This window comes from Mustelus asterias, chromosome 6 (genome assembly GCF_964213995.1).
Source record: "Mustelus asterias chromosome 6, sMusAst1.hap1.1, whole genome shotgun sequence".
Lineage (NCBI taxonomy): Eukaryota > Metazoa > Chordata > Chondrichthyes > Carcharhiniformes > Triakidae > Mustelus > Mustelus asterias.
Genome location: NC_135806.1, coordinates 140,903,750 through 140,931,249, shown reverse-complemented (window position 1 = coordinate 140,931,249; position 27,500 = coordinate 140,903,750). Strand labels below are relative to the sequence as shown.

General features: G+C 49.9%; 1 protein-coding gene across 3 annotated transcripts in view; it reads right to left on the bottom strand.

The window, feature by feature from the left end:
- Positions 1–27,500, bottom strand: part of egflam (EGF-like, fibronectin type III and laminin G domains) — a 143,575-nt gene that overhangs the window by 47,683 nt on the left and 68,392 nt on the right. For all 3 annotated transcript variants that reach the window (XM_078215208.1, XM_078215209.1, XM_078215207.1), the window contains exons 10-15: positions 20,967–21,246; positions 13,948–14,048; positions 7,247–7,347; positions 6,166–6,310; positions 3,787–3,976; positions 1,059–1,184 (exon numbers count right to left, since the gene is read on the bottom strand). In XM_078215208.1, coding sequence (XP_078071334.1) covers positions 1,059–1,184; positions 3,787–3,976; positions 6,166–6,310; positions 7,247–7,347; positions 13,948–14,048; positions 20,967–21,246 — 943 coding nt within the window. The remainder of the gene's footprint in view (positions 1–1,058; positions 1,185–3,786; positions 3,977–6,165; positions 6,311–7,246; positions 7,348–13,947; positions 14,049–20,966; positions 21,247–27,500) is intronic.

Below are 27,500 nucleotides of genomic sequence, written 5' to 3'. Positions count from 1 at the left end.
CAGACACACACACAGACACACAGACACACACACAGACACACACACACAGACACACACACAGGCACACACACAGACACACACACACAGGCACACACACACAGGCACACACACACAGGCACACACACACAGGCACACACACACAGGCACACACACACAGGCACACACACACAGGCACACACACAGGCACACACACAGGCACACACACACAGGCACACACACACAGGCACAGACACACACACACACACACAGGCACACACACAGGCACACACACAGGCACACACACAGGCACACACACAGGCACACACACAGGCACACACACACAGGCACACACACACAGGCACACACACACACACACACACACAGACACACACACACACACACAGGCACACACACAGGCACACACACAGACACACACACAGACACACACACAGGCACACACACAGACACACACACACACACACAGACACACACACAGACACACACACAGACACACACACAGACACACACACACAGGCACACACACACAGGCACACACACACAGGCACACACACACAGGCACACACACACACACACACACACAGACACACACACACACACACAGGCACACACACAGGCACACACACAGGCACACACACACACACACACACACACACACACACACACAGACACACACACAGACACACACACAGACACACACACAGACACACACACAGACACACACACACAGACACACAGGCGCACGCACACACACACACACACACACACGCACTGGCAAAGACACAAGCACACACACTTTCCAATGCCAAACAGCCTTGAATGATATTGCCACTGCTTATCTACTGACCTGTATCTTAGCTTATTTACCCAATTCACCTGAGACAACTCGTCCCTCATACCATTGTCATTGCCCTTATTTAATTTGAAGACGCACTCACACGCGCGCTCGCACACACTCACACACTCACACTCACACAGGCACAAACACACATAGTGACCAGTGCCAATCAGCTCCGAATGATATTCGCTGTGGAAAGAGATCACAGGTGAGGAACACTTACCTTGCTCACAGCGTCTGCCTCGAAAACCTCTGGGACACAGACACAGGTAGGAGTCAGCTCTGTGTGGGACACAGCTTCCGCCATTGACACAGGAGACCCGGTTACACAGTCCAGTGCTGCACTCTCCTGCAAACAAAGCCCAGATTGGGGAGGGCGGGGGGGAGGGGGAGAGGGGCGGAGGGGCAGAGGGGCAGAGGGGCAGAGGGGGAGAGGGGGAGAGGGGAGAGGGGGAGGGTGGGGGAGGGGGAGAGGGGAGAGGGGGAGGGTGGGGGAGCGGGAGAAGGGGAGTATGGTGGGGGGGGAAGGGGGACGAGAGAAGGTAAAAGCAGATCAATGGTTACTGTGTAGGGAGCCAGGTGGATACCCCAGGGAAATTACAAGAGCAATTTCAGAGTAACTCTGCAAGTAAAGGGTTAGGTAACCATGACGACAGAGAGGCCACTGGGTGCCAGGATGAGGGAGGCAATGGGCCAGAAACTTCTGGAACAACCAGAACCAGCGGTTCACCTGAAAACCCATGGAATAAGAATCAAAGCCCTGAAAGTGTGATTGCCAACTGTGTCAGACTGATTCCTGGAGATTTCATCACATGACCTCCAACATTGCACCCCTACCGCAGGTCACCTGATATCCCCACCAATCAGAGAGCAAACCCCCATCGACTCACTGCCATCCCCACCAATCAGAGAACAAACCCCCATCGACACATTGCCGTCCCCACCAATCAGAGAGCAAAGACCCATCGACACACTGCTGTCCCCACCAATCAGAGAGCAAAGACCCATCGACACACTGCTGTCCCCACCAATCAGAGAACAAACCCCCATTGACACATTGCCGTCCCCACCAATCAGAGAGCAAAGACCCATCGACACACTGCTGTCCCCACCAATCAGAGAGCAAACCCCCATCGACACATTGCCGTCCCCACCAATCAGAGAGCAAAGACCCATCGACACACTGCGCGCCGTCCCCACCAATCAGAGAGCAAAGACCCATCGACACACTGCGCGCCGTCCCCACCAATCAGAGAGCAAGCAGACTCTTGCCATTTTTCCCCTATTTCTGATCTTTTCCATTCATCAGGACACCCGGGGGATCGGTATTCGTTAAGGTGTCACACAAAGGGTTAATATGCAAAATAAGGGCTCATGAAGTTGGGGGTAATATATTAGCATGGACAGAGGATTGGTTAATGGATCAAAACAGAGAGTGGGCATAAACAGGGCATTCTCAAGTTGGCAGGCAGTGACTGGTGGAATGCCACAGGGATTAGTCCTGGAGCCGCAGCTGTTTATAATCTATATTGATGACTCAGGTGGAGAGACAGAGATTAACGTGTCGAAGTTTGCTGGTGCTAACAAGCTCGGTGGAAAGGGAAGCTGCGGGGAGGACACAGAGAGACAAAGAGATATCAGCAGGTCCGGTGAGTGGGCAACAAGATGGCAGCTGGATTATAATGTGGGGAAATGTGAAGTTATTCACTTTGATCGTAAGAATAAAAGGCAAAATATTTTTTGGAAGGTGTGAAACTTGTAAGTGTTGATGTGCAAAGAGACTTGGGTGTGCTTGTACAAGGAACGCAGAAAGTTAACACACAGGGACAAGCAAGCAATTTGGAAGGCAAATGGCAAGTTGGTCTTCATTGTAAGGGGATTGGAGTCCAGGAATAAAGAGCTACAGTTGTACAGGGCTTTGGGGAGACAATGACCGGAATAGGTTTCTTCTTTATTAGTGTTACAAGTAGGCTTACATTAACACTGCAATGAAGTTACTGTGAAAATCCTCTGGTTGCCACACTCCGGCGCCTGTTCGGGTAACACTGAGGGAGAATTTAGCACTGCCAATCCACCGAACCAGCACGTCTTTTGGATTGTGGGGGGAAACCGGAGCACCCGGAGGAAACCCACGCAGACACGGGGAGAACGTGCAGACTCCGCACAGACAGTGACCCAAACCCGGAATCGAATCCGGGTCCTTGGCGCTGTGAGGCAGCAGTGCTCACCACTGTGCCACCGTGCTGCCTTTTGGGAAAGTCTAGGACCAGAGGGCAGAGTCTCAGAGTGAGGGGGTCGCCCACTTAAGACAGAGCTGAGGAGGAATTTCTTCTCTCCGATGGTAGTGAGTCTGTGGAATTCTTTCCCGCAGAGGGCTGTAGAGACTGGATCGTTAAGTATGTTCAAGGCTGAGAGCGACAGATTTCTAATCAGTCAGGGAACCGAGGGTTATGGGGATAAGGCGGGAAAGTGGGGTTGAGGATTATCACATCAGATCAGTCATGGTCTCACTGAATGGTGGAGCAGACTCGATGGGCTGAGTGGCCTTCCCTGCTCCTGCTGAATTAATGGAGCTGTTTCAGATGATTAAAAGACTCGATAGTTTAACAGAGAGAAATTATTTCCTCTGCAAGGGGACTGGTCCAGAACAATGGGGCAGAACCTTCCATTTAAAGCCAGGTTATTTGGGGTAGATCAGTCTGGATGGGCTGAATGGCTTCCTCCTCTCCCTTAGTTTGGGATGGTGTTTCCTGGGGGCTTTGTTAAACCAGCTCCATGCTGATCAAGAGATGAAGGGAACCACCCCCCACCCTCCACCACCACCCCCCACACATCACCCCCCCACACATTCCCCCCACCCCCCGTCCCCCCCCACCCCCCACACATCCCCCCCACCACTCCGTCCCCCCACACCCCCCGTCCCCCCCACAGCACAGGATACTCACACTCACCTACATCAGCCCCGCTGACAGCTTGGCCCAGGGGCCAGGCCCTCATGCTGACCTGTCTGCCGTTGATGACCAGAGACTGCACACAACCTCGGAACCCCCGATTGGTCCCTGCTGCCTTGGCTAGCCAATAGACACTGGGCGCTCCACCAAGGTAGAGTGGCGAGCGGAATGTGATCTTGGTATAAAGACCCTGAGGAAAAGGAAGACTCGGTCAACACAGAGAGAGTGACAGGCCATCCCCTCCACCCACACCGCTCCTGGGTAACACTCACCCTGCCCCACTTCCCCCCACCCTGCCTGTCCCTCCCATCACCCCCACCCTGCCTGTCCTCCTCATCACCCCCCCCGCCCTGCCTGTCCCCCTCATCACTCCCCCACCCTGCCTGTCCTCCTCATCACCCACCCCGCCCTGCCTGTCCCCCTCATCACTCCTCCACCCTGCCTGTCCCCCTCATCACCCCGACCCTGCCTGTCCTCCTGATCACCCCCACCCTGCCTGTCCCCCTCATCACCCCCCACACCCTGCCTGTCCCCCTCACTCCCCACCCTGCCTGTCCCCCTCATCACCCCCCCACCCTGCCTGTCCCCCTCATCACCCCACCCTGCCTGTCCCCCTCATCACCCCGACCCTGCCTGTCCCCCTCATCAACCCCACCCTGCCTGTCCCCCTCATCACCCCACCCTGCCTGTCCCCCTCATCACCCCGACTCTGCCTGTCCCCCTCATCACCCCGACTCTGCCTGTCCCCCTCATCACCCCCCACACCCTGCCTGTCCCCCTCACTCCCCACCCTGCCTGTCCCCCTCATCACCCCCCCACCCTGCCTGTCCCCCTCATCACCCCACCCTGCCTGTCCCCCTCATCACCCCGACCCTGCCTGTCCCCCTCATCAACCCCACCCTGCCTGTCCCCCTCATCACCCCACCCTGCCTGTCCCCCTCATCACCCCGACTCTGCCTGTCCCCCTCATCACCCCGACTCTGCCTGTCCCCCTCATCACCCCCGCCCCGCCTGTCCCCCTCATCCCCCCCACCCCACCCTGCCTGTCCCCCTCAATCTCTCTATTTCCTCCCATTTCCACTTCCCTCCTCAGTCACGCTTTTCTGCCCTCCTTACCCTCCCACTCTCTCCTCTTCTGCTCTCCCTTCCTGTCCTCCCTCCCTCCTAATCTCCTCCCCTCTTCCTCCTCCCCTCTTCCTCCTCCTCCTCCCCTCTTCCTCCTCCCCTCTTCCTCCTCCCCCTGCTGTCTCCCTCGGCTTTCCTCTGTTCCCTCCCTTTAACCTGCCCAGCCCCTCTCCTCCCTCCTCCTCCAGTCTAATCCTTTACCTCTCCAACCCCTATCGTTGCCAGCCACCCTCTCCCTCCCTCTCCTGGGTCCCTGGCCCAATCCTCCTCCACTCTCCTCATTCCCTGCCCTTGCCCCTCCCTCCCTCCCTCCCCTCGCCCCCTCCCCCAGCCCCTCCCTCCCCTCGCCCCCTCCCCCTGCCCCTCCCTCCCCTCGCCCCCTCCCCCTGCCCCTCCCTCCCCTCGCCCTCTCCCCCAACCCCTCCCTCCCCTCGCCCTCTCCCCCAGCCCCTCCCTCACCTCACCCCCTCCCCCTGCCCTTCCCTCCCCTCCCCTCGCCCTCTCCCCCAGCCCCTCCCTCCCTCCCCTCGCCCCCTCCCCCTGCCCCTCCCTCCCCTCGCCCTCTCCCTCTCCCCCAGCCCCTCCCTCCCCTCGCCCTCTCCCCCTGCCCCTCCCTCCCCTCGCCCCCTCCCCCTGCCCCTCCCTCCCTCCCTCCGCTCGCCCTCTCCCCCAGCTCCTCCCTCCCCTCGCCCTCTCCCCAGGCCCTCCCTCCCCTCGCCCTCTCCCTCGCCCTCTCCCTCTCCCCCTGCCCCTCCCTCCCCTCGCCCTCTCCCCCAGCCCCTCCCTCCCCTCGCCCCCTCCCCCTCCCTCCCCTCGCCCTCTCCCCCAGCCCCTCCCTCCCCTCGCCCCCTCCCCCTGCCCCTCCCTCCCCTCGCCCTCTCCCCAGCCCCTCCCTCCCCTCGCCCTCTCCCCAGCCCCTCCCTCCCCTCGCCCTCTCCCCAGCCCCTCCTTCCCCTCGCCCTCTCCCCCAGCCCCTCCCTCCCCTCGCCCTCTCCTCCAGCCCCTCCCTCCCCTCGCCCTCTCCCCCAGCCCCTCCCTCCCCTCGCCCTCTCCTCCAGCCCCTCCCTCCCCTCGCCCTCTCCCCAGCCCCTCCCTCCCCTCGCCCTCTCCCCCAGCCCCTCCCTCCCCTCGCCCTCTCCTCCAGCCCCTCCCTCCCCTCGCCCTCTCCCCCAGCCCCTCCCTCCCCTCGCCCTCTCCCCCAGCCCCTCCCTCCCCTCGCCCTCTCCCCCAGCCCCTCCTCCAGGGGGAGCTTACCTTGGATTTCCCTGTGACTGGGGTGTCATTGTCCACTCGGAGCCAGCCACTGATGCCATGTCTGTAGATGGTGACTGTGTGCCAGTGTCCTGCCCTTACCCGGCTCTCACTGACCAAGACGGCAGCCCCGGTGCCACAGTTAAACCTGGAAGGAAAAAAAAAGACTTACATTTATGTAGCGCCTTTCATACACTCACTGGATGGCCAATCTTGTCACGGTGCACAGTAAGATCCCACAAACAGCAATGTGTTAGTGATTAGCCAATCTGCTTTCTGTGATGTTGATTTGAGGGACAGCTATAGGGCAGGACACCAGGGAAAGCTCCCTGCTGCACCTCAATAATCACAGAGCCTCGGTTTAACATCTCAACTGAAAGCAGCTCCTTCGACAATGCAGCACTCCCTCAGTACCCTGCGGTCAATCAGAGTAATGGGGAAGGGAGGTGAAAGGCAGCCATCAGGGGCTGTATAAACACATGGGCCTGCGTAAATGCAGGGGTCTGTGTAAACGCCGGGGTCTGTGTAAACACCGAGGAATGTGTAAATGCCAGGGTTTGTGTAACTGTTAGGGTCTGTATAAACACAGGGGTCTGTATAAACACATGGGCCTGCATAAATGCAAGGAGATGAGTAAACACATGGGACTGCATAAATGCAGGGGTCTGTGTAAACGCCGGGGTCTGTGTAAACGCCGGGGTCTGTGTAAACGCCGGGGTCTGTGTAAACGCCGGGGTCTGTGTAAACACCGGGGTTTGTGTAACTGCTAGGGTCTGTATAAACACAGGGGTCTGTGTAAACACAGGGGTGTGTATAAACACAGGGGTCTGTATAAACACAGGGGTCTGTATAAACACAGGGGTCTGTATAAACACAGGGGTCTGTATAAACACAGGGGTCTGTATAAACACAGGGGTCTGTGTAAACACGGGGGTCTGTGTAAACACGGGGGTGTGTATAAACACAGGGGTCTGTATAAACACAGGGGTCTGTATAAACACGGGGGTCTGTGTAAACACGGGGGTCTGTGTAAACACAGGGGTGTGTGGTGTTTTAGTTCACATTGCAGAATGCCGCGCCTGACCTGAACTGAAGGTGTCGGCGGATAATTGCGAGTGAAAGGAAATCTCCATGGCCGCTCTCAGTCTCCCCGCAGTATAGCAGCAATCCGTCTTCCACATCTGCCTGCAGGAGCGGGACACAATAACACAGGAACGTGAGGGGCAGAGTAACCAGAGGGACTGACCATCCGACCGAGTGGAGGGAATGGACTGAAACAGCCTCAGCTCATTCACCATCAGCACAGGATGACGCCATTCAGCCCATCGTGTCTGTGTTAGCCCTTTGATGGAACAATCCAATTAGTCACACCCTCCTGCACTTTAACCCACGGCCCTGCTAATTCAAGTATTTATCCAATTCCCTTTTGAAAGTTCCAATATAATCTGCTTCCACCGCCCTTTCAGGCAGCACCTTCCAGATCCCAACAACTCACTCTCACCCCTCTGAGCTTTCTTGTCATTCACTGTCAATCTGTATCCTCTGGTTGTTGATTCTCATGCCAGTGGGAAGATTCTCCTTATTTACAATGTTGAACGCCTCAATTAAATCTCCTCAGAAGACTCAGGAAATTTGGCATGTCAGCTACGACTCTCACCAATTTTTACAGATGCACCATAGAAAGCATTCTTTCTGGTTGTATCACAGCTTGGTATGGCTCCTGCTCTGCCCAAGACCGCAAGGAACTACAAAAGGTCCTGAATGTAGCCCAATCCATCACGCAATCCAGCCTCCCATCCATTGACTCTGTCTACACTTCCCACTGCCTCGGCAAAGCAGCCAGCATAATTAAGGACCCCACACACCCCGGACATTCTCTCTTCCACCTTCTTCCGTCGGGAAAAAGATACAAAAATCTGAGGTCAAGTACCGACCGACTCAGGAACAGCTTCTTCCCAGCTGCTGTCAGACTTTTGAATGGACCGACCTCGCACTAAGTTGATCTTTCTCTACACCCTAGCTCTGACTATAACACTACATTCTGCACCCTCTCTTTTCCTTCTCTATGAATGGTATACTTTGTCTGGATAGCGCGCAAGAAACAATACTTTTCACTGTATCTCAATACATGTGACAATAATAAATCGATTCAAATAGACAGTTTGCTCAACTCTATAGACAGTTACACGGGTAAGATTGGGGTGTAGAGGGATATGGGCCAAATGCGGACCATTGGGACTAGCTTAGGGGTTTAAAAAAAAGGGCAGCATGGACAAGTTGGGCTGAAGGGCCTGTTTCCATGCTGTAAACTTCTATGACTCTGAACCTCTAAATCTCTTAAGCTTCACTGCTCTGAGCAGCAGAACCCCAGCTCCCACATGGAAAGTGCTGGAAATACGCAGCAAAACAGGCGAAATGATTGGAGACCTCTCCTTTGCAGATGTGTGCGTTTGAGTGCAGAGGGTGAGCCTCGGCGTCTGGTGCCGTAGAATCACAGTACAGGAGGAGGCTATTCGGCCCATCGAGTCTGCACCGACCACAATCCCACCCAGGCCCTATTCCCGTCACCCCACATATTTACCCTGCTAATCCCCCACGCACTAAGGGGCAATTTAGCATGGCCAATCAACCTAACCCGCACGCATCTTTGGACTGTGGGAGGAAACCAGAGCACCCGCAGGAAACCCACGCAGACACGGGGAGAATGTGCAGACTCCACACAGACAGCGACCCGAGCCAGGAATCGAACCCGGGTCCCTGGTGCTGTGAGGCAGCAGTGCTAACCACTGTGCCACCGTGCCGCCCCTTGATCGTGTTCCTGATTCTGTGTCAGAGAGTGAAGGGTTTGAGTCCCACTCCACACAGGCCATTCAAGGGGCTATCATTCAGCTTTTATTGTCCATCCCTAATTACACTTCAATTGAGTAACTTGTTCTGTAATTTCAGAGGACAGTTAAAAGTCAACGGTGGCACAGTGGTTAGCGCTGCTGCCTCACAGTGCCAGGGACCCGGGTTCGATTCCCGGCTTGGGTCACTGTCTGTACGAAGTTTGCACATTCTCCCCGTGTCCACGTGGGTTTCCTCCTGATGTTCTGGTTTCCTCCCATACTCTAAAGATGTGCAGGTTAGGTGCATTAGCCATGCTAAATTGCCCCTCAGTATCCCAAAATGTGTGGGTTAGAAGCATTAGCCATGTATGGGGTTACGGGGATTGCAGGTTCTGATTGGTTGGCCAATGGACTCTGATTGGTAGAAGTGTTGCCATGGAGAATGCACTGGTTTCAGCTAAACAAAAGTGACAACCATTCACTGGCTCATTCATCAGGGCAAAGCCTTGACCAATCAGAGTCAAGTTGCCTGGTTTAAATTTCAAACAATGTATGGCAGTTAACTGTCAGTCACCATCAACTGATGCATTCGGCCAACTCTCCGACATTCAGTATGGAAGAACAGAAATTACCTCAAACTAAATAATGGGATCATATTGCAACCACAGAGTCCTTTTTAACCCTGAAATTACCTTCCAACTCCGCCTATTTCCAACTTTGTAACATCACGTGACTTCACTCCTATCCCAGCCCATCTGCAACTGAGATCTTCATTCATGCTTAGGTTATCTCTAGATTCGAGAATTCCAATAGAATCTTGGCTCGAGTCCCATATTTTACATAGAAACATAGAAAAGAGGAGCAGTTGTAGGCCATTCGGCCCCATCAGCTTGCTCCACCATTCAATATGATCATGGCTGATCCTTCATCGCAGTACTATATTCCTGCACTCTCCCCATACTGTTTGATGCCGTTAGAGTCTAGAAATCTATCTATTTCCTTCTTAAGGCTTTAGCAAGGCTTTTGACATGGTCCCGGATCGGAGACTTATCAAGAAGGTAAGATCCCATGGGATCCTGGTCAGTTTGGCAAACTGGATCCAAAATCTGACCGACCACTCATCTTTGCAAAATAACTCACCTCCTGACTCCCCAAAGCCTGTCCACCATCTACAAGGCACAAGTCAGGAGTGTGATGGAATACTCCCCACTTGCCTGGATTGGTGCAGCTCCAACAACACTCAAGAAGCTTGACACCATTGAGGACAAAGGAGCCCACTTGATTGGCACCACATCTACAAACATCCACTCCCTCCACCACCGACGCTCAGTAGCAGCAGTGTGTACTGTCTACAAGATGCACTGCAGCAATTCACCAAAGATCGTTAGTCAGCACCTTCCAAAAACATGACCACTTCCATCTAGAAGGAATAGGGCAGCAGATACATGGGAACACCACCACCTGCAAGTTCCCCTCCAAGCCACTCACCATCCTGATTTGAAAATATATCGCTGTTCCTTCACTGTCACTGGGTCAAAATCCTGGAATTCCCTCCCTAACAGCACTATGGGTGTACCTACACCACATGGACTGCAGCGATTCAAGAAGGCAGCTCACCACCACCTTCTCAAGGGCAACTAGGGATGGGCAATAAATGCTGGCCAGCCAGCGATGCCCATGTCCCACGAATGAATTTAAAAAATGCTTTCTCCTTAAGATTAACGCTTTCCTTATCTTCTTTAGATAACCATGGTTAGTGGATCCAGCTCTTAGAATTTTTATTCATAGTAGGAATATACTTATTCTGAAATATTCCCTGAGCCTAGGATCACAATACACTTAACCTAGCTCAGCTTTCATACCCACATAGTTGCCCTCATTTAAGTATAAAATACTTGTCATTAACCCACTATTCTCCCTTTCAATCTGGATGTAAAATTAAAATCATATTGTGGTTGCCTTTACTCTGAAGTCATTAATTAATCCTGTCACATTACACAATACCAAGTCTGACACAGTAAGAAGTCACACAACACCGGGTTAAAGTCCAACAGGTTTATTCGGTATCACTCACCTGAGGAAGGAGCAGCGCTCCGAAAGCTCGCGATTCCAAATAAACCTGTTGGACTTTAACCTGGTGTTGTGAGACTTCTTACTGTGCCCACCCCAGTCCAACGCCGGTAACTCCACATCAAGTCTGATATAACTTGCTCTCTGGTCGATTCTAGAACATGCTGCTCAAAGAAGCCATCTCGGTGTTGGAGGGCACTGGCTCTCACTTCAGTTATGAAGATAGATGTGAGAAGTTGGGACCATTTTCCTTGGAGCACAGAAGGTTGAGAGATTTAATTGAGGTGTTCAAAACAGGAGGGCTCTGGACAGGTCAGTCAGAAGAAACTGTTCCCATTGGTGGAAGGATTGGGAAAAAGATACAAAAGTCTGAGGTCAACAACCAACCGAATCAAGAACAGCTTCTTCCCTGCTGCCATCAGACTTTTGAATGGACTTACCTTGCATTAAGTTGATCTTTCTCTACACCTTAGCTATGACTGTAACACTACATTCCGCACTCTCTCCTTCCAGTCAAGGACACCTATGTCAGACTCCTATTTATTGACTACAGCTCAGCCTTCAACATTATTATTCCCACAAAACTCATCTCCAAACTCCGTGGCCTGGGCCTCGGCACCTCCCTCTGCGACTGGATCCTGAACTTCCTAACCCACAGAACACAATCAGTAAGGATAGGCAACAACACCTCCTCCACGATCATCCTCAACACCGGTGCCCCACAAGGCTGTGTTCTCAGCCCCCTACTATACTCCTTATACACCTATGACTGTGCGGCCAAATTCCTCTCCAATTCGATTTTCAGGTTTGCTGACGACACCACCATAGTGGGTCGGATCTCAAACAATGATGAGACAGAGTACAGGAATGAGATAGAGAATCTGGTGAACTGGTGCGGCAACAATAATCTCTCCCTCAATTTCAACAAAACGAAGGAATTGTCATTGACTTCAGGAAGCGTAAAGGAGAACATGCCCCTGTCTACATCAACGGAAACAAAGTAGAAAGGTCGAGAGCTTCATGTTTTTAGGTGTCCAGATCACCAACAACCTGTCCTGGTCCCCCCCATGCCGACACGATAGTTAGGAAAGCCCCACCAACACCTCTACTTTCTCAAAAGACTAAGGAAATTTGGCATGTCCGCTACGACTCTCACCAACTTTTACAGATGCACCATAGAAAGCATTCTTTCTGGTTGTATCACAGCTTGGTCTGGCTCCTGCTCTGCCCAAGACTGCAAGGAACTACAAAATGTCGTGAAAGTAGCCCAATCCATCACGCAAACCAGCCTCCCATCCACTGATTCTGTCTACACTTCCTGCTGCCTCGGCAAAGCTGCCAGCATAATTAAGGACCCCACGCACCCCGGGCGTTCTCTCTTCCACCTTCTTCCGTCGGAAAAAAGATACAAAAGTCTGAGGTCACATACCAACCGACTCGAGAACAGCTTCTTCCCTGCTGCTGTCAGACTTTTGAATGGACTTACCTTGCATTAAGTTGATCTTTCTCTACACCCGAGCTATGACTGTAACACTACATTCTGCACTCTCTCGTTTCCTTCTCTATGAACAGTATGCTTTGTCTGTATAGCGTGCAAGAAACAATACTTTTCACTGTATGTTAATACATGTCACAATAATAAATCAACTCAAAAAAAGGATTGGGAAGCAGGGATTCACACAGCGAGTGGTTAGGATCTGGAGTGCACTGTCTGAGAGTGTGGGGGAGACAGATTCACACAGCGAGTGGTTAGGATCTGGAATGCACTGTCTGAGAGTGTGGTGGAGACAGATTCACACAGCGAGTGGTTAGGATCTGGAATGTACTGTCTGAGAGTGTGGTGGAGACAGATTCACACAGTGAGTGGTTAGGATCTGGAATGCACTGCCTGAGAGTGTGGTGGAGACAGATTCACACAGCGAGTGGTTAGGATCTGGAGTGCACTGTCTGAGAGTGTGGGGGAGACAGATTCACACAGCGAGTGGTTAGGATCTGGAATGCACTGTCTGAGAGTGTGGTGGAGACAGATTCACACAGCGAGTGGTTAGGATCTGGAATGTACTGTCTGAGAGTGTGGTGGAGACAGATTCACACAGCGAGTGGTTAGGATCTGGAATGCACTGTCTGAGAGTCTGGGGGAGACAGATTCACACAGCGAGTGGTTAGATCTCGAATGCACTGTCTGAGAGTGTGGTGGAGACAGATTCACACAGCGAGTGGTTTGGATCTGGAATGTTCTGTCTGAGAGTGTGATGGAGACAGGGCCAATCGAGGCAATGTGTGGGAGTTGCATTATTTGTGACATGGAAGAATGTACAGGGCTATGGGGAGGAAGTGGGAGACTAGCACAGGGTACATTGCTCCTTCAGAGAGTCAGCACGTAATCAACAGGCGGAATACAGTAAGAAGTCTCACAACACCAGGTTAAAGTCCAACAGCTTTATTTGGAATCACGAGCTTTGGGAGCACTGCTCCTTCATCAGGTGAACTGATGAAAAACGCGTGATTCCAAATAAACCTGTTGGACTTTAACCTGGGGTTGTGAGACTTCTTATTGTGTCCACCCCAGTCCAATGCCAGCATTTCCACAATAGGCTGAATGGCCTCCTTCTCTGGAAGAATTCTGTGCTTTTGAATGTGAGGTGAGACAAGGATACTTGCTGCAGGTGGTTGTAGGTGTCTCTCCTTTGAGAAAGTTTTGGTATGTATCCACTATAGGGTATCTTTAGATAAGACTTCCGTCAGTGTCTCAAGAACCCTGTGCGTGAGTCGTGACTTAGGATCACCAAGACAAACAGACCCTCAGTCCTCAAGCTGCCTTTGCACAGTCACTCTTTGTCCCACATCATGATATTTCTACACCTCCTTCCTGTGCAGTTTCACTCACCTTAAACTCAACGGTGATCTGAAATTGCTGGTAGGAATTCTTGAGAGGTTCAAAGGTCAGGTAGGAGTAACCGTAGAATTTGGGGTATTGAATGGAGATATCTGAGAGGGAGGAAGGAATGCATACAAATCAGTGACATCAACACTGCGCATAACCCAGCCAACAAACCTCACAACCTCTATTGTATCACAGCTTGGTCTGGCTCCTGCTCTGTCCAAAACTGCAAGGAACTACAAAAGGTCGTGAATGTAGCCCAATCCATTACACAAACCAGCCTCCCATCCATTGACTCTGTCTACACTTCCCGCTGCCTCGGAAAAAGCAGCCAGCATAATTAAGGACCCCACGCACCCTGAACATTCTCTCTTCCACCTTCTTCCGTCGGGGAAAAAGATACAAAGCCTGAGGTCACGTACCAACCGACTCAAGAACAGCTTCTTCCCTGCTGCTGTCAGACATTTGAATGGACTTACCTCGCATTAAGTTGATCTTTCTCTATACCCTAGCTATGACTGTAACACTACATTCTGCACTCTCTCCTTTCCTTCTCTATGAATGGTATGCTTTGTCTGTATCGTGCGCAAGAAACAATACTTTTCACTGTATGTTAATACATGTGACAATAATAAATCAGATCAAATATTGAGTGAGGAGTGGGGGCCAACAGAAAAGGAGCAGTGGGAGGTTAAAACCAGCTGGAAGAGGCAGTGTAGGTCTCGGGGCTTTGACCTGGGCAGTGTATGCAGAGAAGCGGTGCTTTATTCACTGTGTAAATAAGGGGTGTTAATGTCGGCGAGATTATTACAGTTGGTATCACATGGCGTGAATTGAGTTGGCTGAAGACTGGCATCTGTGTTGCTGGGGACCTCAGGAACAGCCGGGATGGGTGATGTCCGAGAAGGGAGATGAGTCTCACCTAACAGTGCAGCACTCTCTCAGCACTGCACTGCTCCGGGAGTTTGAATTATTCCCTGAGTCAGTATAGTGGAAACCATTGGAATCGGCCGGGGCATTGAGGTTAAAAATTGGCAAATCATGTTGCAGCTTTATAGAACTTTAGTTAGGCCGCACTTGGAATATAGTGTTCAATTCTGGTCGTCACACTACCAGGAGGATGTGGAGGCTTTGGAGAGGGTACAGAAAAGATTTACACGGATGTTACCTGGTATGGAGGGCATTAGCTATGAAGAGGAGTTGGAGAAACTTGGTTTGTTCTCACTGGAATGATGAAGGTTGAGGGGAGACCTGATAGAAGTCTACAAGATGCTGAGAGGCATGGACAGAGTGGACAGTCAGAAGCTTTTTCCCAGGGTGGAAGAGTCAATTACTAGGGGGCACAGGTTTAAGGTGCGAGGGCCAAGGTTTAAAGGAGATGTATGAAGTAATTTCTTTACACAGAGGGTGGTGGGTGCCTGGAACTCGTTGCCGGGGGAGGGAGTGGAAGCAGATACGGTAGTGACTTTTAAGGGGCGTCTTGACAAATACATGAATAGGATGGGAATAGAGGGATATGGTCCCCATGCATTTACCCTAGCTAGTCCCCTGACACCAAGGGGAAATTTAGCACGGCCAATCCACCTAACCCGCACATCTTTGGAGTGTGGAAAGAAACCGGAGCACCTGGAGGAAACCCACGCAGACACGGGGAGAACGTGCAGACTCCACACAGACAGTGACTCAAACCAGGAATTGAACGCGGGTCCCTGGTGCTGTGAGGCAGCAGTGCTAACCACTGTGCCACCCTCGAGAAGGGAGATGGGTCTCATCTATGGGAGCCTGGATTATTTCCTGAATCGGTATAGTGGAAGCCAGGACATCTGGACACAGATAAGGGTCATCAGTGACCGAGTTCCAGCATGCCCGACATTTCCCTGCGAACCAACACACAAACACACACTCACACAAATTCACACAAACATACACTCACACACATACACACACATTCACACGCATTCACACACTCACACTCACACACACACACACTAATTATTCACATTAAAGCCAGGCCGATATCGTTATAAACGTGTTGTGCAATTGCAGGGATTACTTTGTGTGGAGCAAGTTAACACGGACGGTATTTGTTAAAAGGATTATTCAAACAAAAATCAGCAGTTGCACTGAAATCATTTCTCAGTATGAAAATGCATGTCTGTAACTTTCACTTCTGCTTCTCAGAGAGTCCTGTCAGTTAAGCAGTTTTATTTTTAAACTAAATGCATCATAAAAATGTACTCAAATGAAATGATTAAACATTTCCTGCAGCAATTCATGATTGGAACAAGAGATCTGTTTTTAATTTTGTTAAGTTTCAAAAGCAGGCAAGCATTTTTTTATTCCTTCGTGGGACATGGGTGTCACTGGCTGGTCAGCATTTATTGCCCATCCCTAGTTGTCAGAGGGCAGTTGAGAGACAACCACATTGCTGTGGCTCTGGAGTCACATGTAGGTCAGACCGGGTAAGGACAGCAGCCTTTGACAAGGTACCTCATGGTAGTTGTTGCATAAAGTTGAATCTCACGGGATCCAGGGTGAGATATCTAAATGGATACAAAATTGGCTTCTAAGGGTGGTTGTGAAGAGTTGCTTTTCAAACTGGAGGCCTGTGACCAGCGGTGTGCCTCAGGGACCAGTGCTGGGTCCACTGTTATTTGTCATTTATATTAATGATTTGGATGAGAATATAGGAGGCATGGTTAGTAAGTTTGCAGATGACACCAAGATTGGTGGCATGGTGGACAGTGAAGAAAGCTATGTCCAATTGCAGCGGGATCTTGATCAATTGGGCCAGTGGGCTGACGAATGGCAGATGAAGTTTAATTTAGATAAATGCGAGGTGATGCATTTTGGTAGGTTGAACTAGGGCAGGGCTTACTCAGTTAATGGTAGGGTGTTGGGGAGAGTTACAGAACAAAGAGATCTGGGGGTGCATGTTCATAGCTCCTTGAAAGTGGAGTCACAGGTGGACAGAGTGGTGAAGAAGACATTCAGCATGCTTGGTTTCATCGGTCAGAACATTGAATACAGGAGTTGGGACATCTTGCTGAAGTTGTACAAGACATTGGTAAGGCCACACTTGGAATACTGTGTGCAGTTCTGGTCACCCTATTATAGAAAGGATATTATTAAACTAGAAAGAGTGCAGAAAAGATTTACTGGGATGCTACCGGGACTTGATGGATTGAGTTATAAGGAGAGGCTGGATAGACTGGGACTTTTTTCTCTGGAGTGTAGGAGGCTGAGGGGTGATCTTATAGAGGTCTATAAAATAATGAGGGGCATAGACAAGGTAGATAGTCAATATCTTTTCCCAAAGGTAGGGGAGTCTAAAACTAGAGGGCATAGGTTTAAGGTGAGAGGGGAGAGATACAAAAGTGTCCAGAGGGGCAATTGTTTCACCCAGAGGGTGGTGAGTGTCTGGAACAAGCTGCCAGAGGTAGTAGTGGAGGCGGGTTCAATTTTATCTTTTAAAACGCATTTAGACAGTTACATGGGTACAATGGGTATAGAGGGATATGGGCCAAATGTGGGCAATTGGGACTAGCTTAGGGGTTTTAAAAAAAAATAAGGGCGGCATGGACAAGTTGGGCCGAAGGGCCTGTTTCCATGCTGTAAACCTCTATGATTCTATGACCCTATTTCCTTCCTTAAAAGACATGAGTGAACTGATAGGTTTTTACAACAATCACAGAATCACAGAATACTACAGTGCAGAAGAGGCCCTTCAGCCCATTGAGTCTGCAGTGATGCATGAAGTGCCCTGACCTGCCCACCTAATCCCACTTGCCAGCACTTGGCCCATAGCCCTGAATGTTATGGCAGCGCATTCCAGACCGTCACCATCCTCTGGGTAAAAAGGTTTTTCCTCAAATCCCCCCGAAACCTCCCTCCCCTCACTTTTAACTTGTGTCCCCTCGTAACTGACCCTTCAACTAAGGGGAACAACTGCTCCCTATCCACCCTGTCCATGCCCCTCATAATCTTGAACACCTCAATCAGGTCACCCCTCAGTCTTCTCTGCTCCAACGAAAACAACCCAAGCCGATCCAACCTCTCTTCACAACTTAAATAGAACAAAGAAAATTACAGCACAGGAACAGGCCCTTTGGCCCTCCAAGCCTGCACCAACCATGCTGCCCGACTTAACTAAAACCCCCTACCCTTCCGGGGACCATATCCCTCTATTCCCATCCTATTCATGTATTTGTCAAGACGTCCCTGAAAAGTCACTATCGTATCTGCCTCCACTACCTCTCCGGCAGCGAGTTCCAGGCACCTATCACCCTCTGTGTAAAAATTCTGCCTCGTATATCTCCTTTCAACCTTGCTCCATAAACCTATGCCCCCTAGTAATTGACTCTTCCACCCTGGGAAAAAGCTTCTGACTATCCACTCTGTCCATGCCTCTCAGAATCTTGTAGACTTCTATCAGGTCTCCCCTCAACCTCCGTCGTTCCAGTGAGAACAAACCAAGTTTCTCCAACCTCTCCTTATAGCTAATGCCCTCCATACCAGGCAACATCCTGTAAATCTTTTCTGTGCCCTCTCCAAAGCCTCCACATCCTTCTGGTAGTGTGGCGACCAGAATTGAACACTATATTCCAAGTGCGGCCTAACTAAGGTTCTATAAAGCTGCAACATGACTTGCCAATTTTTAAACTCAATGCCCCAGCCAATGAAGGCAAGTATGCGGTATGCCTTCTTGACTACCTTCTCCACCTGCATTGCCACTTTCAGTGACCTGTGTACCTGTACACCCAGATCCCTCTGCCTATCAATACTCTTAAAGGTTCTGCCATTTACTGTATATTTCCTATCTGTATTAGACCTTCCAAAATGCATTACCTCACATTTGTCCGGATTAAATAAACTTCATCTGCCATCTCTCCACCCAAGTCTCCAACTGATCTATATCCTGCTGTATCCTCTGATGGTCCTCATCGCTATCTGTAAATCCACCAACCTTTGTGTCGTCCGCAAACTTACTAATCAAACCAGTTACATTTTCCTCCAAATCATTTATATATATTACAAACAGCAAAGGTCCCAGCACTGATCCCTGAGGAACACCACTTGTCACAGCCCTCCATTCAGAAACGCACCCTTCCACTGCTACCGTCTGTCTTCTTTGACCGAGCCAGTTTTGTATCCACCTTGCCAGCTCACCTCTGATCCCATGCGACTTCACTTTCTGCACCAGTCTGCCATGAGGGACCTTGTCAAAGGCCTTACTGAAGTAATTAATATTGAAGTTGGTTTAGTTCAGCTGGCTGGACGGCTGGTTTGTGATGCAGAGCAATGCCAACAGCGTGGGTTCAATTCCCTATTAGCTGAGATTATTCAGCCTTCTCAACCTTGCCCCTTGCCTGAGGTGTGGTGACCCTCAGGTGGAATCACCACCAGCCTGTGGTGATCTGGGACTATGGCGACTCTACCCAATACTGAACATTTATTGCTCTTTCCAATTACGAGTGCTTTTCACATTGGCACACATTCCAATTACAGGACTGTCCACAATCAGTCATAGTCCACGGGAGATGTAGACATCTCTGTTCCAGATTGAGACAAGTGATTAGATGTGAAGGAGATCACTCTGTGTTCGGTGTGGTGAACCAGGAATCTCTCCAGCTTGTCCAGTCTGTCACTGGCACGTGGGAACGTTTCACAAGCTGATTATTGACTTCCTTAAAAGGTATTACATTTCTAACTTTCCCAGTTTTAATGAAAGGTCACGACCTGAAACATCTGGGATGGTGGCATGCCAGAACGCCGGCACTTTCCCGCCTCCTCAAATTATAACCTTGCCCATCCCTAGTTGCCCTTGAACTGAGTGGCTTGCTCAGCAGTTAAGAGTCAACCACATTGCTGGAGTCACATGTAGGCCAGATCAGGTCAGGATGGCAAATTTCCTTCCCTAAAGGACATTAGTGGAAATCTGCTGTCCTTACCCGGTCTGGCCTACATGTGACTCCAGAGCCACAGCAATGTGGTTGACTCTCAACTGCCCTTGGGCAACTAGGGATGGGCAATAAATGCTGGCCCAGCCAGCGACACCCACGTCCCACGAATGAATGAAAAAAAGAGTTGTGAGAATGTGGGACGCGCTGGTGAGTGATGGAGCTGTGTTTAAGGGGAAGCTGGAGAAGCCCGAGGGAGAAGGAGAAGGTTGGGCTGAGATGATGGGGTGTGGCTGGAGGCTCATGTGTCAGAAAAACAGAAAAGGCTGAAAATGCTCAATGGATCGGGCAGCATCTGTGGAGAGAGAGAGTTAACGTCCTGAGTCAATATCCTCTCGTCAGAAGAGCTTCTGGAAAATGGTGATGAGATAAAGTGAGGAAGGAAGAGGTTAGTGTAAAGCAGCAGACACTGTCACAAGACAATGGATTAAACAACCCCTCTATCTGTGCTCTAAATTCTATGTAAATATACTTAAATAGAAATCCTACAGTGCAGATGAAGGGCATTCGGCCTATCGAGTCTGCATCTAACCTATACATCTTTGGACACTAAGGGACAATTTAGCATGGCCAATCCACCTAACCTGCACATGTTTGGACACTAAGGGGCAATGTAGCATGGCCAATCCACCTAACCTGCATGTCTTTGGACACTAAGGGGCAATTTAGCATGGCCAATCCACCTAACCTGCACATCTTTGGAGTGTGGGAGGAAACCGGAGCACCCGGAGGAAACCCACGCAGACACGGGGAGAATGTGCAAACTCCACACAGGCAGTAATCCAAGGCTGAAATCGGACCCGCTTCCCTGGCGCTGTGAGGCAACAGTGCTAACCACTGTGCCACCATGCCGTCCTTATATGTATTCCCATATAAATTCTATGTAGATTGTAGAAATCGGAGATAAATTGATTGAGTTCTATGTGAATTCTATGTAACTCAGTGTAATTTTATGGAAATATATGCAATTCTGTACATTTATGTAAATCTATGTAGATTCTGAGAATCCCATGTAAATTTTATGCAAGTCTATACAAATGAAATGTAAATGATTGATTTTCTTACCTTTGTGGCACCTCTCTCCACTCTTCCCCAAGTTGCAATGACACCTGGAGCCTCCATTCTCATAGTCACTCTGACAGAAACTGTCCCCCGGACAGTTCGCTTCTTCACACGGGACCTCCACCACATGTCCAGCTGCCGTGTGGGAGTGGGGTGAGGGTCTGGCTCCCACCACACTGGGTGCATGGATCGGAGAGGGGGTGTTGGTGGCTGGACTCGGGTGGAGATGAGACTTGATCTGGAACTTTCTGTCTCTTCCCTGGTGGGCAGAGGATGACTGGAGCTGGAAAGAGAGAGAAGGTGTGTCTTTAGCTTGAGCTCAGAGGGGGTCAGATGCCCCTACGTCAGGTAATCCACAGCGTAACCCACCCACCCCAGGGACCCCCAATTCCCACGACTTTGACATATTCCTTTAACCACAAGGTCGGCCCACCCGGTTAAAGAGCTTCCACATCGCCGGAGCTGAAATAAACATCACAGTTGCTTCACTGCCCAAATGATTTTTCTCCCAGTGTTACTGTAACAGTCTCCAGGAGATTAATCCTTTCTTCCTGGAGGCTCCAGGGCCATGTCCCAGAGTTAGCAACCCAAACCCTGTATATTGGCAGTCCCAAACAGTGACAACAACCTGCATTTATATAGCACCTTTAACCAGCGTAAGGTACCTTCACAGCATTATTAACCAGAGAATTTGTCACCCTGCCAACTAATAGAGTTGCCATCCCTCCAGAATTAGCCCGCTGGAATTGGTGATCAGTCTCCAGGACCCTGCTGTGTGCCACCTGGAGAGAGATCATCCGGACCTGGTGTTTTTTGTCATCTTCCTTTAGAGAGTAGCGGTGGAAGGGTGTTTTTCAGAATGGAGATCTGTAGCTAGTGGAGTTCGGCAGGGATCAGTGCTGGGACCTCTGTGGTTTGTAGTATATATAAAAGATCTGGAGGAAAATGTGGGGGGGTCTGGTTAGTAAGTTTGCGGATGCCATGAAGATTGGTGGAGTTGCTGATAGTGCCAGGGATTGTCAATTTATACACCAGGATAGAGATAGATTGGAGACTTGGGCACAGAAATGGCAGATGGAGTTTAATCCAGACAAATGTGAGATGATGCATTTTGGAGGATCAAATTGAGGTGTGAATTATACTGTAAATGGCAGAACCCTTAGGAACATTAACATACAGAGGGATCTGGTTGTGCAGGTCCACAATTCCCTAAAAGTGACAACACAGGTGGCCAAGGTGATAAAGAAGGCATATGGTATGCTTGTCTTCATCAGCATTGAGTACAAGAGTTGGGAAATCATTTTGCAGCTATGTAAAACCTTGCTTAGGCCGCATTTGGAGTATTGCGTGCAGTTCTGGTCACCACACTACCAGAAGGATATGGAAGCTTTGGTGAGAGCAAAGAAGGTTCACCAGGATGTTGCCTGGTCTCGAAGGCGTTGAGTATGAGGAGAAAATCATAAATCATAGAAACTCTACAGCAGGAGGCCACTTGGCCCATCGACCGTAATCGCAATGGGACGACTGGGTGGAAAATACTCGATACACGTTGGTCTACCGGCAACAGTATTGTATATGAGCTGAACAAGAGGTTGCACCTGGGAACTCAGCCAGTCGTGTGCATTGCAAAAAGCAAACCCGGAGACAAAAGGACAATGAGTGTCTCTCAGTAACAGATGGGCTGATACGGGGGGAGAGGTGGGCAACGTTAAGGAGTTGGTTGGAGGCAGCACTGGTGATGGACCAGTTCAAAGTTCATCCGAGGGTCACACAGGAGGCTAAAGCTACAAACCAGCTAAGAGAAAGGCCGTGATGTAGTGGTATTGTCACTGGACTAGGAATCCAGAGACCCAGGGTAATATACTGGGGAAACGCTCCAGAGACCCGGGTTCCAATCCCGCCACGGCCTACATGTGGCTTCAGAGCAATTGGTTGACTCTTAAATGACTTCTGGGAAAGGCAATGAATGCTGGCCCAGCCAGTAATACCCACCATCTTCCTCCAGCACCTCTCCACTGTCCTCCAGGCGGCTGGTATTGTGGGCACATCATTCTCTATCTAATCCTAACTGGGGAATCATAGGGTCCACGACAAATCTCACCAACTTCCACAGATGCACCATAGAAAGCATTCTTTCTGGTTGTATCACAGCTTGGTATGGCTCCTGCTCTACCCAAGACCGCAAGAAACTACAAAAGGGTCATGAACGAAGCCCAGTCCATCACGTAAACCAGCCTCCCATCCATTGACTCTGTCTACACTTCCCGCTGCCTCGGAAAAAGCAGCCAGCATAATTAAGGACTCCACGTACCCCGGACATTCTCTCTTCCACCTTCTTCCTCCGGGAAAAAGATACAAAAGTCTGAGGTCACGTACCAACCGACTCAACAACAGCTTCTTCACTGCTGCTGTCAGACTTTTGGATGGACTTACCTTGTATTAAGTTGATCTTTCTCTACACCCTAGCTATGACTGTAACACCACATTCTGACTCTCTCATTTCCTTCTCTATGAACGGTATGTTTTGTCTGCAAAATGTGCAAGAAACAATACTTTTCAATGTATACTAATACATGTGGCAATAATAAATCAAATCACATCAGATGGAGGTCTGATTCAGTCTCACACGGGGAGATTAGAGGCTGGAGAATGGAGTTTAAACTTTATTTATTTGTTAGTCACGTGGGCGGACATTTTGTAGCTTTTTATAGCGCGCGAAGTATAAAAGGGAGGCCGCAGTATACAGCGGGCAGCGTCGGGAGCGGGCAGTGGAGTGAATGGGAAGCAGAGTGTGAACTGTAAGGGCTTTGGTCACAGGGCTTCGGGGTAAGGGTGAGCAAGGGTGAGTTTCAAATCTTAGTTTTTTAATTCTTAACTTTTCTCTGTGTGCCTTGTTAAAAAGGGTCAAATATGAGTGTGAGGCCAGTTTGTTGTTCTGGGTGTATGATGTGGGAGGTCCTGGAGACTCCTAGCCTCCCGGATGCCCATATCTGCGCCAGGTGCATTGAGTTGCAGCACCTACAGGACCGGGTAATTGAGCTGGAGCTGGAGCTCGATGACCTTCGTCTGATGAGGGAGATTGAGCAGACAATTGATACCAGTTACAGAAACATGGTTACACCAGGGCCACGGGAGTCAGACAAGTGGGTAACAGCCAAGAAGGGGAAAGCTCGGGTGACAGAGAGCACCCCAGTGGATGTGCCCCAACACAACAAGTACTCCTGCCTGAGTATAGCTGGGGGGGACAGCCCACCTGGGGGAAGCAGCAGTGGCCGTGTCTCCAGAGTGGAGGCCAGCCCTGTAACTCAGAGGGCTAAGGAAAAGGGGAGGACGGCAGTGTTGATCGGGGACTCGACAGTAAGGGGGACGGACAGATGGTTTTGCAGAGGCAGGCGGGAGTCTCAGATGGTGGTCTGCCTCCCTGGGGCCGGGATCCAGGATGTCGCTGGGCGAGTCCCAGAAATCCTGAGCGGGGAGGGAGAGGAGCCGGAGGTAACGGTACATATTGGTACCGCTGATGTGGGAAGGAAGGGGGAAGGGGTCCTGAAAAGAGAGTATAGGGAATTAGGGAGACAGCTGAGAAGGAGGAAAGCAAAGGTAGTGATCTCAGGATTGCTGCCTGTGCCACAGGAGGGTGAGGGCAGGAATGGAGTGAGGTGGAGGGTGAAGTGTGGCTGAGGGACTGGTGCAGGGGGCAGGGATTCAGGTTCCTGGACCATTGGGACCTCTTTAGGGGCAGGTGTGACCTGTACACAAAAAACGGGTGGCACTTGAATCCCAGGGGGACCAATGTCCTGGCGGGAAGGTTGGCTAAGGCTACTGGGGAGAGTTTAAACTAGATAGGTTCAGGGGAGGGGATCGAGACGAGGTGACTGGGAGCGAGGAAGTTAGCTCGCAAACAGAGAAGGGTTATAGACGGTGCAAGAGGGAGGAGGTTAATAACATTTCAACAATTCGGGTCCAGATAAAAGCTGGAATAAAGACACTTTGCCTGAATGCACAAAGTATACGGAACAAAGTTAATGAGTTGATGGCACAAATCAGCACTAATGGGTATGATCTAGTGGCCATTACAGAACGTGGTTACAGGGTTACCAGGACTGGGAGATGAATATCCAGGGGTATCAGGCATTTAGGAAGAATAGACAGGAAGGAAAAGGTGGTGGGGTAGCTCTGTTAATAAAAGATAATATCAGGGTAGTAGTGAGGGATGACATAGGCTCTAAGGAACAAAACGTGGAATCGTTATGGGTAGAGATAAGGAATAGTAGGGGGAGAAAGACACTAGTAGGCGTGGTCTATAGGCCCCCAAATAATAATGTTGAGGTGGGGAGGGCTATAAACAAACAAATAATGGATGCATGCAAAAATGGAACAGCAATAATCATGGGGGACTTCAACCTGCATATTGATTGGCTGACTCAAGGGGTGGGATGGAGGAAGAGTTCTTAGAATGTTGTCGGGATAGTTACCTTGAACAGTATGTTACAGAACCGATGAGGGAACGAGTTATCTTAGATCTGTAATGTGTAACGAGGTAGATAGAATTAAGGATCTTCTTGTGAAGAACCCTCTTGGGTCGAGTGATCACAATATGGTCGAATTTCTGGTGCAGATGGAGCGGGAGAAAGTAGGGTCCCAAACCAATGTCCTCTGCTTGAACAAAGGGGAGTACAATAGGGTGAGGGCTGAATTGGCTAAGGTGGACTGGGAGAGCAGACTGGTAGGTAGGACAGCTGGGGAACAGTGGAGGATTTTTAAGGAGATCTTTTTCAGTACTCAGCAACAATATATTCCGGTAATAAAGAAGGACTGTAAGAAAAGGGATAACCAGCCGTGGATAACAAAGGAAATAAAGGAGAGTATTAAATTAAAAACTGATGCGTACAGAGTGGCCAAAAATAGTGGAGACTTAGAAGATTGGGAAAGCTTTAAAAAACAACAAAGAATAACTAAGAAAGCGATAAAGGAAAGATAGATTATGAAACTAAACCAGCTCTAAACATAAAAAAAATAGTAAAAGTTTTTACAAATATATAAAAAGGAATAGAGTAGCTAGAGTGAATGTTTGACCCTTGGAGGATGAGAGGGGGGAGTTAATAGTGGAAAACGAGGAAATGGCTGAGACTTTAAATAGGTTTTTTGTGTCGGTTTTCACGCTGGAAGACACAAATACTTTACCGAATATTAACGATAGAGGGTTGGTAGGAGGAGAGGTACTCAATACAATTATTGTTACCAGGGAGGGAGTGCTTGGTAGACTAACGGGACTGAAGGTGGACAAGTCCCCGGGCCCAGATGGAATGCATCCCAGGGTACTGAAAGAAATGTCAGAGGTAATAGCGGATGCGTTAGTGGTTATTTATCAAAATTCACTGGACTCTGGGGTAGTGCCAGCTGATTGGAAAACGGCTACTGTTACGCCGCTGTTTAAAAAAGGAAATAGACAAAAGGCGGGTAACTACAGGCCAGTTAGCTTAACGTCTGTAGTTGGGAAAATGCTGGAATCCATCATTAAAGAAGAAATAGCAGGCCATCTGGATAAGAATGCTTCGATCAAGCAGACGCAGCATGGATTCATGAGAGGAAAGTCGTGTTTGACGAACTTACTGGATTTTTATGAAGATGTGACTAGTGCAGTTGACGGAGGGGAACCGGTAGATGTGGTGTTTTTGGATTTCCAAAAGGCATTCGATAAGGTGCCTCACAAAAGGTTGCTGCAGAAGATTGGGGCACACGGAGTTGGGGGTAGGGTGTCAGCGTGGATTGGGGATTGGCTATCCAACAGGAAGCAGAGAGTTGGAATAAATGGGTGCTTTTCTGGTTGGCAGATGGTGACTAGTGGCGTGCCGCAGGGATCGGTACTGGGGCCTCAACTGTTTACTATTTACATAGATGATCTGGAGGAGGGGACTGAGTGTAGAGTAACAAAGTTTGCTGACGACACGAAGATAAGTGGGAAAGTGAATTGCGTGGAGGAAGCGGAAGGTCTGCAGAGAGATTTGGACAGGCTGAGTGAGTGGGCGAGGATCTGGCAGATGGAGTATAACGTTGGCAAATGCGAGGTTATTCACTTTGGAAGAAATAATAGCAAATTGGATTATTATTTAAATGGAAAAAAATTACAACATACTACTGTGCAAAGGGACCTGGGGGTCCTTGTGCATGAGTCGCAAAAACTCAGTCTGCAAGTACAACAGGTGATCAAGAAGGCAAATGGGATGTTGGCATTTATCGCGAGGGGGATAGAATATAAAAGCAGAGAAGTCTTGCTGCATCTGTACAAGGCATTGGTGAGGCCGCAGCTGGAATACTGTGTGCAGTTTTGGTCCCCTTACTTGCAAAAGGATATATTGGCCTTGGAGGGAGTGCAGAGAAGGTTCACCAGGTTGATACCAGAGATGAGGGGTGTAGATTATGAAGAGAGATTGAGCAGATTAGGTTTGTACTCGTTGGAATTTAGAAGGCTGAGGGGTGATCTTATAGAGGCATATAAGATAATGAAGGGGCTGGATAGGGTAGAAGTGGAGAGATTCT